Source organism: Paramormyrops kingsleyae, chromosome 19, assembly GCF_048594095.1.
Source record: "Paramormyrops kingsleyae isolate MSU_618 chromosome 19, PKINGS_0.4, whole genome shotgun sequence".
Taxonomy (NCBI): domain Eukaryota; kingdom Metazoa; phylum Chordata; class Actinopteri; order Osteoglossiformes; family Mormyridae; genus Paramormyrops; species Paramormyrops kingsleyae.
Window position 1 is genome coordinate 3,702,109 of NC_132815.1, and position 15,854 is coordinate 3,717,962.

At 40.6% G+C, this 15,854-nt stretch overlaps 1 protein-coding gene across 6 annotated transcripts; it reads left to right on the forward strand.

Annotated features, from left to right (window-relative positions):
* Window positions 1-2,101: 2,101 nt before the first annotated feature.
* On the forward strand, window positions 2,102-13,097 carry fut9a (fucosyltransferase 9a). 6 transcript variants are annotated; one of them, XM_023810210.2, is made up of 5 exons: window positions 2,102-2,643; window positions 2,889-2,950; window positions 4,313-4,465; window positions 6,929-7,209; window positions 7,739-13,097. In XM_023810210.2, the coding sequence occupies exon 5, from the start codon at window positions 7,747-7,749 to the stop codon at window positions 8,821-8,823; it is 1,077 nt and encodes a 358-aa protein (XP_023665978.1). In that variant the 5' UTR covers window positions 2,102-2,643; window positions 2,889-2,950; window positions 4,313-4,465; window positions 6,929-7,209; window positions 7,739-7,746; the 3' UTR covers window positions 8,824-13,097. The 6 variants fall into 6 exon arrangements, with proteins under 6 accessions (XP_023665978.1, XP_023665977.1, XP_023665979.1 ...); XM_023810209.2 differs by lacking the exon at window positions 4,313-4,465; XM_023810211.2 differs by lacking the exons at window positions 2,889-2,950; window positions 4,313-4,465.
* The last annotated feature ends 2,757 nt before the right edge of the window (window positions 13,098-15,854 follow it).

The following is a 15,854-nucleotide window of genomic DNA, read 5'->3' on the forward strand; positions in this document are numbered from 1 at the left end:
ACTCACCCCACCTTTCCCAACTAAAAGTCCAACTTTACTTAAATTCCCCCACAATTCATTTCACCAAGTTCCCCACAATAAGAATCATCAAGCGGCTACTGCACCGTTACTGGTAATGCTGAGTGGGGGGGCTGACGACCAAAAACATATATGCATAAACCTTATTTTAGAATATTCATAAAATCATGTCCTGTACAATGTTTCTAGGAAGTTTGAAGAATACCTGTGGAATACATCAAGGTGCCTTAGATGGCTGTGTTACAAGATGGCAACTGCAGCTTGACCTTTCACCCTCTGCGGATGTCCGTCGCTGCAGTTCCAGTTTTGGGGTTATTTATCCTCAGGTCTATCAGGTGTAGAATTTCAGCTGTATATTTGCATCCATATTATGTTTTGTGCAAAGTAGTAATGAGATTCAGTATAAAGTGATAAGATCAAACAGAGTTATCCTGTTCATAAGGTCAAGCATCAGTCTCCTTTCACTCTGGCAACGTTGTTCCAATTTGTCTCAAAATTTGAACAGATCCCGATCTTCACCCATAACATGCATGCGCAAAGGTTGAAAAAGATCTGTCAAATACTTTTTGAGTTATCATGCTGTGACCATCAAGTGCCACAACTACCCGTATCTTTGACAACGCTATGAACTGTGCTACTTCAATTTTGGTGCAATTTGCCTCAAAATATGAATTGGTTCAAATCTTCACCCTTGAAATATGTCTGCAAAGGCTGTAAAAGATCTGTCAATTTTTGAGTTGTCGCAATAACAGGATCAAGTGTCTGAGGCTGCCCTTCTCTTTGCTATCAGTATGTGGTGCTGTTTTGATTTTAATGCCATTTGTCTCAGAATTGGATCAGGTCCAGATCTTCAGCCTTGCGATGTGTCTGCAAATCTGAAAAAGATCCACCAAATACTGCCAGAATTGGTGTGTACAGAAGATCACATATCTTCCACAGCCTGTATTTCCTTCCATTACTGACACTGCTGCTTCATTTTTGGGACAATTTGTCTCAGAATGCAATGAAGTGTAAAACTTCATCCATTTGTTTTGTGAAGGAGTAATAATATCCCTGATATAATTTTTGCCTTATCACATTCACAAGGTCAATTGGCCAGTGTTGCTGTAGCTTGATACAAATAATAATGCTATCAACAATATCAAAGCAACAACCACAACCACCACCACTACTAGTACTTTTAATAATAATAATAATAATAATAATAACAACAACAATGCACCATTTTGTCTATATGAAACATATTTATTTTTTGAGGAAAGCTAAAATACCACGGTGTCACTCGTCTTAAATTAGAAAGATGTTTATGTTAAATAAGTACTCTGCTCAATGCCTTTTGGAGGCCAGTTCAGTTCAGGTACTTCCGCCAGTAATTCTACTCTTTAACCACCACAACAATACCCATTTGTGTGCACACATCCAGACGTAATGCAAAACGCTAAACAATATTTTATTTTATTTTATTTTATTTTAAAAATAAAAAATCACCCTCATTTCACAGTGGATAACAGGTCGTAGAAACGTTTCGCGTAGTTGAACGGAAATGCAAAGCAAACGCTATCTAATCCGTATAAGGCATTTGCCCCGTGGTTTCTTTCTCATGCTCGCACCTCGCACGAAAGTCACTCTATAATTGACTGTACTGTGGCCGGCGCTGCGTAAAAACCACATTGTTGACGGAGGTTATGCATGATTTTTTAAATATAAAATCATATATAAAGGGAGCCTAACAAAAAAGTTATGTCAACCGAATGCAGCAAACAAACAAAACAATCAACCATAAATGTAATTAAACGGAAACAACAATGGCAAAGCAATAAAATAAAGGGATATCCCGCAGTAAATTACTATGTGTTCATCGCCAATATATCCCATTGCAGCCATCATCAGTCCACAGAAGAAGAAAAAAATGTCCTTAAGAAGACCATATACATTTCCTATGAAAACGTGAATTTCCAAATTCATGTGACCCTCCTTTCTTGTGATCAGACGAGCTTTTTCTTTATTATTCAATTCAAGCAACAGCTCCAGTGAGCAGCCGGTGCAGAAAGGCTGGCTTTTGGTTTCTCGTGGAAACCCCGGGCATCCTTATGTTATTAGATCTGCCTGCCCCATTTACCACCACACTTATTCGTCAAGTTACCCTAAATTCGCATGCGTATGAAGAACTACCAGCAAGTGTCACGATCTGAATAAACGGTTTCCATACAAATGAACAAGATTCGTCATTAAATAACCTAAGACTAAACCAGCACTGAGAACAGCTCCCGTTACAGCCCACGGTTCCGACAGTGACTGTCACCATGCGTGTTAAAAAAAAAGATGCATTTTCATCCTCCCATCTCAAACGGTGTTGACTAGCCATCCCCGATTCATTTTGCCAATCCCCGTGATCGTGGCGTGATTTAAACATATTTGACAAGACGCCACTCCCTGCCAGACCAAGACGGCGGCGATACTATGAGATCGGGGTCGCTTGTTGTTGACTACGGCTGCGGCAAGGAAATATACCACGTTCACCAAAAACAAGGCAGATCTGCGCGTAGTTCGGAGCCCGTCTGCCTCACAGCAAACAGCGGCGATGCACGCTTTTATTCTGACTGGGATCGGTCCTAACGGAGGACGGTGAGTACCGGGACGCGCATGAGGAATGCACAACCTTATCCATCTCGCCTTATATCACCCAGATTTCTTTAGCTAATTTAAAATGCGCATTGTTGGATTTGTGCTCGTGTCTTGTGGATGGAGATGGGGGGGGTTGGACGGGTAATGATGTATTCTGTATTTCTGCATTAGTATGTTTTTATCACTGCTGGCTTGCATTTCTTCATTTAACGCGACTGCTTTGTTTTTACTGATTTCCCGCATAGCTGGAAAGGAGATCACCGACGTCCTTATGGGTTATAGCTGGTCGTATTAAGGAGGGCTGCAGGTAATTACTGTGTTAGTATTCGTTGTTGCGCCGAGAATGTTTCAGCTAGTGTTATCGCTACCATTCAGCATATTAAGGTAAAATGTAGTGATCAAGGAAGGATAAATGACATTTCGTAAACCGTTAAATCAAAAATTCTTACCGCATAAAAAATGACCTTCATTACTCACGGAGTAATGTATCTATTTTTCAATTGCGCGATTCATAACACTATTTCACACACACACAAACACAATATATATATATATATATATATATATATATATATATATATATATATATATATATATATATATATATGCACGCCAGTAACGTTAGCGTTCATTTATATTATGGATAGCTCATATGTAACGTGTTGTGGTGTTTCTGGTTGTCATCGTAATAGCAGCAGTAACATTGAAATTGAAATTGTGCACATTTACTAGGTGCTGGGCGCTGTGTTATAGGGGCCTTACACATCATGATAGCTGTCAAGGGGATTTTTTGTGGACACCGACCCCCCCCCCTCCTTTACTTTCCTTATGTTGGAGTATGGAAGTCAGAATGGTGCGCATTAGGTCATCAGGAGCTCTTCTCCTAGCTGCCGGTATAAATCTATAAATTTCCTCCTAGGAACAAGGGAAGTCTCCTTATTTACCCACTGGGTGGTGGTTTTTAATGAAATTTTATTTCCAAGTGGAATGAAATGGGATTCAGTGTAGTGTAACAATCACACAAGGTCGCTTGCTTCTGTATTGTCTTTTGGTGTAATGCTGGTAATTATTATTCACCAGCTAAAAAGAAACTGGGAACTGGTGTTATAATTTGCATATATGTGTGAAATGTAATTTATGTTTGGCACCTTAAATGGAAATGCAATGCAAGTCAAAAGTTTGGGCACACCCGCTGAAAGTATTGTTTAGCGAACAATGAAGGCGATGGAGTTCTGTGATAGATGAACAGCCCCCCACAACATTTACCCAGAACTTGTGAAAACTCCTTCCTGGGTTGCTCCCCACCTCGTGCTTCCGAGACCCCCGTGACCCAGAAGGATAAGCAAGTTAGAAAATGGGTGGTGAACAAAATTAGCTAAAATAGAGAAAAATGCTACTCAGTGTCCAAGCCTCTGACTGGCGCTGTACGATATGTATGTTTTACGTTGTGAACTTGTAAGATGTGTATTCTGTTTGGTTTATGAATACACATATACCCAGGAACCATAAGTCTGTGTGGGGAAATAGCACAAAAAAAACTGTATTCATACCCATGGAAAAACGGGTAGAAAGAGTGAGGTCACCACACTGTCGCCTGTTTCACCTTGTAGAGTTGGTATATATTTGTTTAAGCAATAACTTATCGCTGGGCTCCTTCATGTCTGAGCAGAACACAAGAGCGACACTTTCCGCTGGACTTTCCCTTCCGCGAAACACGTTATATTGCATGGACCGTGGAACAAGGGTGGCATAATTGAAGGGCAGGATCGAAGGAGCGTATTCACCAAAAGAGACATTACCGATTTATGAACACGCACCACAGGTAATTTTCACAGCATATTTTGATTTAGTTTTAGTCTTAGTCTTTTGACAAAAAAATGCAATTTAGTTGTAGTCATATTTTAGTTATTGTTTTTAGTTTTTTGCTAGATTTAGTCCATGAAAATTATACGATATTCAGTCAACTAAATCTGTCTGCTTTAGATTTAGCTGACTAAATCTTCAGTACATACAGTCAATGGAACTAAAAAGTTTAGTCATTAGTCATAGTCAATTTTTTCACATTTCTTTAAAAATGTCACTTAACTGTACAACAACATATTTTGTCCTTGGAATCCATATATAATCAGACATAATTATTCTTTTTAATTTATTTATATATATTTAAGTTTTAGCCTTAGTAAACTTAGTGTGTGCATTAATAGATCATCCATCCATCCATGCGTCAGTCATACATCAGGGGCACTAAGATTCGGGAGCTGGGAGGGAGCAAAAACGTGGATCGTCTGTGGGTCCCCAAGGACCGGATTGAGAAATGCTGTCTTAGGACTGTGAAAGCAACCCGGATCAGCCAGAGGAATCCACAGGACTTGAGGAGGTCATGCAAAGTCTGCCCGCAGAGAGCAGCCCGGTGGTGTCCCTCAATGGGCCAGTGTGATCGCCACACCTGTGCACGCACACATCTGCGTGTGAATGATCTGGGCTTGGCCGTAGAGGGTTCATTTGATAGGACAGGGCATTGTGGACTGCATCACGGCTTGTGAAAATTTTACATACCTCAAAAATGCGTGGGGGTGGGTGATACGACGTGTGTATGCAAATACAGGACAAACCATGTACTTTCAGTGGTCTGTGACTTGCTTGGCAAGCCTGACCTCAGAGGGTGAGATCAACTCATTTCCTTTCTGCTCCACAGAGCTAGGAGTTACAGGGGGGGTTGGGTGTGAATGGCCCAGATCCAGACACCCTTTGGTCGGAGAAGGGTGCCGGAGCTCGATGGTCGAGGTTAAAATGCAGAAACTCACGCGGTGCACAGGATACAGTGCAGTTCTCTCTTTGGAAGAAGTGGTTAATTTTTAATGGGGCAGTTAGCAGCTTTCTGAGCTGTTTGCCTTCCGGGGCTCGATGTGTACTTCCCTTTGAATAGGAGGCTAGCTGAGGGTTCGCACCTGTCGGTTACGGCCTCCATCTGGACACCGGAAACAGGGTAAAGATGGAGGAGGAGGGGTGGCGGGAGCAGATTAGGCCCTGTGTACCTTTCCATTCTGCTCCCTTTGTTTAACTGTTTTTTTCTCCTTTGGAAAAATGTTCACTTCTACAGTAGGTTACGGTTTAGATAAATACACACATGTGGGTCCAGCTCCAGGGTGCCGAGCAGAATACAGTGTACAAGTCTTTCCCATCCATCTATTTTCTGTAACTGCTTGTCCTGTTCAAGATCACAGGAGGTCCGGAGGCTATGGGCACAAGGCAGGGAACAACCCAGGATGGGGCACCATCCCATCACAGGGCACAAGGCAGGGAACAACCCAGGATGGGGCGCCAACCCATCGCAGGGCACACTCACACACCACTGTGCACACCTATGGGCAATTTGGTAACTCCAGTTAAGCTCAGCATGCTTTGTGGGGGATTGTGAAAGCAGGATACCTAGAGGAAACGCCACAAAGACATGGGGAGCACATGCAAACTCCACACATGCAAACTCCACACATGCAAAGTCCACACATGCAAACTCCACACATGCGAAGTCCACACATGCAAAGTCCACACATGCAAAGTCCACACATGCGAAGTCCACACATGCGAAGTCCACACATGCAAAGTCCACACATGCAAAGTCCACACATGCAAAGTCCACACATGCAAACTCCACACATGCAAAGTCCACACATGCAAACTCCACACATGCGAAGTCCACTCATGCAAACTCCAGACACCCAGAGATTCAAACCCAAGTCCCAGATGTATGAGGCACCAGTGCTAAGCACCACCCCACAGAAGTGCAATGCACATTACATTTTGCATAACTTTTTTGTTTTTAAATACCTGTATGTTTTTCATAATTGTATTCAGTTTCATTATTGGTAGGGGCAACGTTCAACCAGTCGACTCAAAATATCTGTAACTGGGAGCCGTGTGTGGCTCAGTGGACTAAACCTTTGTGCCGGTCACCGGATGGTTGCTAGTTTGAGCCCAGCCTTTGCATGTGTGTGGGCGCTTAACCCCCAGAAGGCTGCACCATGTGACCGGCTTTCATAGCCAGCTAGCTATCACCTGCGGAGAGTAAGTTGGGGGAGGGGTAAAGAGGATTTCCCCATGGGGATCAATGAACTATCAATTATTTTTATTATTACTTATTTATGTATATCTCACTGAGCCAAGCCTCTTAAATCTACTCAATCTTTGTTGGCTTCTTACTTCTGTACGACATTTTTTGAGGCAGAACTAGCACGACCACTGGTGCTTACTGTCCACCTAAATATTTTTGTGTTTTCTGTTAAAGGGAAGAGGATGAGCCTGGACTCATGCTGGAGACCCAGTGAGGTGACTTGTGACATCAGGGCCAAGTCTCTGGGGTGACACTGCTCTGAACTGGGTGACTGAGCTCAGCAGCACAGCTTTTAATGTGGTCGGTGGCCCCTTCGTTTTACATTGACGTCAGATAATTACTGTCACCCAGGAAAATCCTCGGAATAAATAAATTTGCATCACTTCAAGAGGCATATAAGCTTAGAATCCATTTGCTTTTTTTGCTGTCTGGAGTTTTGCAGTCTCAAGTTTCAGGTAAGCACTCCTCATATACAGTAGCTGGATCAATATCTGCTTAATACCTTTTAGCTTCCTGCCACATGTGACAGGAATCAAATCAATGGTTATTTGGGAAAAGAAGTAAATTCTGAAAATGACACAGGGTTGTGGGTTCAAATATGCCCACATATGGAGGGCTGTTCTCCTCCAGTTTCTCTAGTGCAGGTCTCACACCTAAGACATACTGGTGAATTACTGACGCTTAATTGTGCCCTGCTGCCTAATCCCATATCTTGGTATAAACCATATAATCTGCCTTGTACTTCAAATACTTTTTCAAAGAGAGGTGCTGAATCACAGAGGTAAGAATAAATACGTAGCTGCTAGCCACGTGACTTTTAAGGTACTTACAGCTGTGGCTGGTGGCTCGTAGTCATGGCTCAGGTGTCAGTAAAGTTAGAACAAAAAGTGATACGAGTGATACCCATTTCTAGAATTAAATTTGATATAAACGTTCACATGAAAAGCTTTATTAATTTAAAAAGGTTTCTTTCTGCTTTCATAGGACAAAGTATGTCATCTGCATCCTTCCACGGAATTCTACGCCCGCTTGTGCTCGTCATCTTCCTTTTGGGTTCTTTTGTGACTTTGTTTTTTATGTATTTCAAACCATCGACCAACTGGCTCTCAGGCCCCATTGAATCTGCGACATCAGCTCTTAAGGTGAAGAATCTCTTTTCTGCAAAGAAGGAGCTGAATCGCACCATTGTTTTGATCTGGCTGTGGCCATTTGGTCAGACCTATGATTTAAGTTCTTGCACTTTATTCAACATTGAGGGATGTTACTTAACGGCTGATAGGAACTTGTACAACAAGTCCGATGGGGTCATCATCCACCACAGAGACATAAACAGTGATTTTTCAAACCTGCCATTAACACAGCGCCCATCTTTCCAGAAGTGGGTGTGGATGAATCTTGAATCACCATCACACTCACCAAAAATCCCTGGAATTGAGAACCTGTTCAATTTAACTCTGAATTACAGGCGAGATGCCGATATTGAGGTTCCGTATGGGTCTATTGTGTCAACGCAGGAAGATGAAACCTTTGTACTACCAAACAAGAATAAGTTAGTTTGTTGGATTGTAAGCAACTGGAATCCTGAACATACAAGAGTGAAGTACTACAATGAACTGTACCAGCACATTGAGATACACACTTATGGACAAGCCTTTGGGGAATACATTAGTGATAAAGACTTTTTCCCCACAATTGCCAGTTGCAAATTCTATCTGTCATTTGAAAACTCAATACACAAAGACTATATCACTGAAAAATTGTACAACCCACTATCTGTGGGCTCGGTGCCAATCGTTCTTGGACCGTCAAGGCAAAATTATGAAAACTTTGTTCCTGGAAGTGCCTTTATACACGTGGATGATTTTCTTTCCCCAAAAGAGTTGGCGGACCATATCTTACTGCTGGACAAGAATGAAGATATGTACCTACAGTTTTTTGAGTGGCGTAAGCACTTTAAAGTAAAGATGTCATACTTTTGGGCAGAGCACACGTGTCGTGCCTGTGATTACATCAGCAAACACAAGGAATACAAGGCATGCAATAACCTTGACACCTGGTACTGGGGGTAAATTCTCAGATTTGAAACAAGAAGGTTCTGTTATTGGGATCAAAGTTATGCTGGTTTATGGTGCAACTGCTGGAGAGAAGAATATTAGAAACAAGATATAAATTGGAAGAACTGCATTGTGGGATGAAAATTTCCATAAGGAAAAAAGTGGCTTATGGAGGTATGCTTTTGTAAAAAACAAACAAACAAAAAAAAAATATATATATATATTCAGTGGTACAACATACATGGACAAGTTAAATTCCCTTGAATATCACACCATAGAGAAGGTTTGACTTGAACAACATGAACATTTGCCACCTTTCTCCATTTCAGGATGCCAACAAGCTTTTAGGGCTACGGACCACAGACTAACAGAAACATAGATATTTACCCACTGAATAGACGTCATTGTATTACCCTGAAATGTACTAATTCCAGCAAACATTTAGTGAACTGATTTACTGTAAGAGACATTTCAATTTAAACATTTTCAAGAAAACCCTATCCTTGGTCTAAATCAAAAGCATTTGTTTACGTTGTGACAAAACTCTTGAGAAATCGGTTTAGTGTCACTTGTGTCGTACTGTATCACGTCTCATTGTATAAATATGTGCAACCAACACAGAGATGCAACTGGTACCTTGTTTGATATTGTATCTTCAGATATTTCAAGGTTTAAAATGGAAAACCATATTGTTTTGACAAATTATGACTATTTTTCATGGGAGATTAGTTATTTTACAAAGAATATATATGGTAAATGTGGAGTGAGAAAACACTGTAAAATAGTGATTTAGGTATGAAGGTAAACCGCAGAGGATATTTAATGGCGAAGATGCAAATGATATCATATACTGTGAATTGTTTTGCACTGTGGGAGAGAGCACTCAGCTGAAGTGATGTGAAACGTATGAGTCTTTGAATGTGGCCAAACAAGGCAGAAGAAACTGTATGTGTCACATGATAGTTCTGATGCCTCTGAAGACATTATGACCCTGATTAGGGTGCGCTTGCATTTTCTCAAAGTCTGATAGATAACGATCTACTTTCTGTGGTTGTCTAGATAGTTTCCTTCCTACTGCTGTGCAAAGCAGTTCCACTTTCATGTTGAGAGATTCCCATAATATTGAGAAACTTAATTATATAGGCTGTGGACAGTCTTCCACACCTACATCCATGAAAAACCTACATGCATAGCTTAGAGTAGGAGACCTATGCTGTGTTATTTGATTTGAAATAGTCCCAGATTTACTCAAATCAATGACATAGTTTGCTGTTAACTAATAAGAAATTTCTCAAGAGCTACTTTGTACTACTGTAGAAACATTGTAAATTTGGTGGTCATTAAAACTCACATTTTGCATGCTAAAAGAAATTCTGCATTTTAGTAAAAGATAAAGTGAAGATTGTGAAGGTTTGGGTACAAGTCTATATGTCACTGGGGATGAAAGTCACATGGCATTACATTTATAGAGCCTGTTGCAATAAGATATCTGACATCAGTCATTCTATGCAGATACATTTTGTTTTCAAAATATATAAACATGTTTTTTCCACTTAGTGTCAAACACAATGATGTTTAGCTACATTTGTAAAAAAATTACTTATTGTTATTTTCAGGACATCACCAGCATAGTGGTCATTCATATAACAGATGTTCATTAATAAAAAAAAAAAAAACTTATTCATCAGGCTAACTAGCATGAGAATCTGACTGAAATCATTAGTTTTAAATATCTGATTGTGAGAAATAACAAAACATACATTAGACATGCGTATAGACTGGTATTTACCTAGGTTTGGTGGAACTTACTGAAAATAGAACGATTTTAATTAAATCTATTTACCACAGTCTTAAAAGCAGTAGTTCAACAGTGGGCATAAAATTTTAAACATACCTCACAAAGTTTTTCTTAAACAGTTTCTGGTTTCATCTTGGAGTGGTAAATAATAAACAATTCTGAAGAAACATCTGTGTACTTTTATACTACAAGTGATTACTGAAGATAATATGACGCCCAGACTCAAAAATACCCAGAAATGAAGTTGTTTTACTCTCTTAACACTATTTTTATTTGAAAAGCAGAAATGAAAAGCAGGTAGGGTGCTTACACCATTGTTCTTTATAACGTACCATATTTAGATGTAATATAAACATTCCCATTTCCACAAACTGATATTGCTGATCACAAAATAATGTCTGAGGTGGTGTGTAGTGAAGTACCCAGTAATTGCTGGACAATTCAGCATTTATTGGGTTCAATAATATTTGTTGTGGAACGTAAAGCAAAAATAAATGCACAAATAGATGATTAAATAAACAATAAAAATTTAGCTACTGTCACTTTTTCCTTCCATGGTTGTGGTTTCAAATCCAAATACAAGCTGTCAGTATGCGTTGCTCGTCCTCGTTTTTCCTGGGTATTCTTTTGTTCAGAAACTGGCAGGCAAAAAATTTACATGAAATCTCAGCTGAAGCACATTTGTCCTATTATAATTAAGATAAATGTATAGTTTTCTATTGTTATAGCACAATAACATCAGGACTTCATAACCAATATTTCATGTGTAAAAGGAGAGCTCTAAATTGTTGCTTTACCTTAAGTAAGCAAACCAAACTAAATTATAGGTGAAAAATAAAATGCAAAAAACGATCCCTTCTACATATATATCGGCCTCTGACCTCTCTCACCAAACTGCCACTGACAATGTTTTTTTTGTTCGCTTTATCTCTGTAAGTCATAGACACTTCAGTGTGTGAAAATGATGCTGAGACCACAAACAGTTACACTACATCCTTGGCCATTTCAACACAGTAGCTCTGTATGCTGTTCTTTGCGTATGCTGTGTATGCAGCTACAGCTACAGGAGCGGACTGTTCCCCCCAGTGGCAAATTCCCAGGCTACTTTCTGTTACCAGTCTGCCCCTGGATCCATTGGGTAGTAATGTTTTCATCTACAGTGCCAGCACTGGGGAAAATGTAATAATTTCCAATTACTATTTACAGTCCTACACCAAGTATGTCATATGATAATTTAGTCTGTTTCTAAATCTTTAACCACTTTATGGGCAAAGAATGTACTCATCTGCCTGCCGGGGGCAACATCCAAACCTGAAATACTGGAGGTATGACACACCCCACTGAATCACTGTGCCAGACAATCATGTTATGGGACATCCATGCACCAGGGACAGGACAGAAGCCTACGTGTAGCAGATTTGCCATCCAAAAGAGTTCACAGTGTTTTGTGATGTTATCCAAGGAGCACACTTTGTTGGTGGGACCCTAATACGTACAGTATGTGAATGTCAGAATCATATGAAGTCGGGTCGTATTGAATTTTATTATTGCAAATTTGTCCAACAGTATTGTAAATACAACAGCCAATACACTTTTTTTTACAATATTTAAGTTTGGAGTATCATTTGTCACTCTTAGTCTTTGGTCACAGTTCAAACCAAAGTAAAGCCATTTGTAAATGACATTCTATTGATATAAAATACATTTGTGGATATGGAGCAGAAATTTATAAAACCGACAAACTCCATGTACAGTATATCGAGTGTAAAATGGACAAATATGCATCATGTTAAATACAGATGTGTTGGTTTTTAAAAAAAAAATATTCAGTGCTGTCATTTGCAACAGGCATCATGCTTTACCGTCGTGAAAATGGTCTCACCAGCAGTTTTTATTTAGTTGAAATTAATAATAGTTATAATTGGAGATGACAAGAAGGAAACCATATTTGAAGTATAGGTGGATTTTTGACAGAATATTATCCAAATAGGGCAATATTTCTGTGATAAAAATAAATAATTGTAATTTATGGGTAATGCTTTAGTTTTCAGTTTGTACTCATCTTCAAATATCAATAAAATGGATATATGCAATTTATTTCTGTTGGTGCCTGTATTCTTAGTTGAATATTTATGTATTGAATGATTCAGTTTATAATTAACAAAAGTAAAAGTAGTCATGCACAAAATTAGGGGAAAAAAAATATATTTTCAAATGTCATCACCCTGTGAAACCAACTATACAAAAGAATGTGTTTTTGTAACCCATGACCAGAGAACTTTTTCTTATTATACATGAACATCTGAGCAAAAAAGTATAACGTAAGGTTATTGTTTACAATAGCTTCATTTCTGTAGATAGCTCGTTGCGGTACTTTGCAGGAATTCATGTATTATTTCTTACAGGTTGGAAATTGTAGCACAGTGTTCCCCAATCGTTTTGCTGTGTCAAAAATATTGCAATTGTTTATCAATAAAATGGACTAACCGAAGTGTGCTTCTGTTGTATAAGTCGCGTGAAACCTGAACTCCTGCACAATGAATAAACAATATGGTGCGATGAGTCAGCTTTCACCCTTTGTCATGCATCTCACTGGATTTACATTTGTACAAAGCCAAAGGAGACCGTTAGCCTACAATGACTATTGTATTGGGCAGCCATCTCATAGGCATCATTAGGGCTAACGATTGCCCTGAATGCTTCTATGATGGCCAAAGAATATGCAGATGATTTAGAGGATAAGACATGCTCTATTGTGGAAGCACTGTTCCCTCGTGATATTCCTCTAGTCCGAGATAATGGTGTCCCCCACTATAGACACTGCTAAACAAATTCACGAGTGATTTCACTAACATAAGGATGAGGTCAAGTACCTTCCATGACTTCACCAACCACCTGGCTGAATCTTTCATGGGAGGTTCTGGAGAGCATTTTCAGTAGATTTCCGCATCCTTCATCCCTCAAAAGACTGCAGGCTTTTCTTTCTGAAGAATGGTACAATATCCCATTACACACATTGCAGGACCTGTGAGATAACAGCCACAGAGGGATGAAAGCAGCTCTGAAGGAATGGCGAGGCTGTATTCTTTATTCGATAACAAACCATGAACGTGCCAGTTCGTGCATTTCTAAGGCTGTCCTTAAAGTGAGGCAGTAGCATTATTCAGCGTCATTTTCAGCACAGGTTCCCAAACTATTCATTCCATAACACACAAAATAACAGAAATTCACAACCCCCGCTATGTGGCACGTCTGCCGATGTGTCTGAATAACAAAACCTAAGAGACACTCCCTTGCACACTAAAAATATGGTCTTTGCAGTTTTTTCGGTAAGTCTAATGGTTTAGCATAAAATGGCCAATGTCATCTAATTAGGTCTTAGCCAGCCGGCTAACTTCACCACAGAGTAACTTGCCCGTCGGTGAATACATACAGTACACTACCAATAGCATTAGCATGGATTTTATAAGTAGGCTAATTGGTTTATAGCATCGACTAGACGTACCTGTCATCGACTCTCTTCTGTACTGCGCAGACTCGGGCTCCAAATTTCACAACATGGCTGAGGTATTTTTACTTTATTTCTCTAGAAAGGAAGGGAATGAAGGCAGGGTCTCCATGGTTTATATAGTTGATGGGTATAACATAGCCAACAGACAAACTTGGTCTTATAACTATGGAAGAGGATTAGGGCCACAGGATTAGGGCCACCATGAAAATATTATTTCAATTCTGACTTTTTTTTCTCAGAATTCTGACTTTAATCTCTGATCCTCCTGTGTGCCACGCCACCCTCGTTAACCTCATGTGGAATCCCTGCGTTTACCAGCTGTTTCTTGTTCCTGTCATTAGTCCTGTGTATTTCAGTCCACATTCGAATATGTTTCCTCAGTCCTGTCATTGAAGTCATTACCGTTTTGTGCCTCACCTAGTTGTTTTTTCCTAATAAACCCCTCATTCCTGATTCTACGTCTCCCTGCTCCTGATTCCCTGGTCTGAGCTCACGCTTAGTCATGACAGAATGACAGGACTCCACAAAGCTAAGTTAACCCCCCTGACCGAGGATCGCTACCTCTGCCTGGTAGATGAGGTAAAATACTGGCTCGCACAGTCCAGGAAGATCCCACGGCTTGGGCTCTGGCAAGCCAGAGCCGGGACATTCTCAAGGGAACGTCCCTGGATGAAGACACACATCTCGCAGAAGAGATGTGCGATAATCTACGGCAGCTGTTAAGGAGGGTGGTGGAGTGGAAGACCCAGTAGGTAACTTTCAACAGCAGGATGTGCTCTGATTTGCCGTCGGACCTCCTCAAAACACCCTGACCTCCGCCGACAACAGCTGGCAAGAAGACGAAGAAGAAGAAGCTGAGAGATCTGAGACCGGAGGACGAGCCAACCATCTTCTTGGGGGCTGTCTCCATCTCTGCTTCTTCCCCTGTTGGACATCGAGAGGAGCCGATTTTGAACCCGGCGGTGTTTGCGCCGGAAGCCGTTGCCCCGGAGTGTTTGCCTATGGCTTCACTGCCAGCACCGGCAGCTCACCCCTTTTGGAGAAGGTGTATGCCTTCTGTTTCTCCTGTGTTCCCTCCTGGTCCCTTTGTTCCTCCAGTTGGTGTTCCCTGTGTCTCCTTTTTTTGGTGTCCATCCTGTTTCCGGTTCCCCATTAATGGTTTTGTTTTTGTTTTCTAGGTCCCGTGTCCCCGGTCTCGTCCCTTCACTCCCCTTAGGCCCCCAGTTTGCGCGCCTTTGGGGGGCGTTCTGTCACGCCCCCCTCGTCCGATCCTCCTGTGTGCTACGCCTCCCTCGTTAACCTTGTGTGGAATCCCAGCTGTTTCTTGTTCCTGTGATTAGTATTGTGTATTTCAGTCCACATTCGAATATGTTTCCCCAGTCCTGTCATTGATGTCATTACCGTTTTGTGTCTCGCCTAGTTGTTTTCTCCTAATAAACCAGTCTGTGCTCACGCTTGGTCGTGATAACTGCCAATTCCCACCACTCATTTTAATGTTTTTTTTTTAATTTTATTTACATATTTACCACCACCAGTTTCGGTTATGGACTTTCTTAAAAGCGGATCTGAGAATTGACTCACACACCTCAACCACTCTTCCTCTTAACACCTGCATTCCGCAAGGCTATGTGTTAGACAAAAACGTGTCACTCAACACGTCCTCAAAAACCAAACAAAATAATAGCAGATTTTAGGAAGTCAGGCAGGACAGGACATACAGCACTTTACATTAAGGAT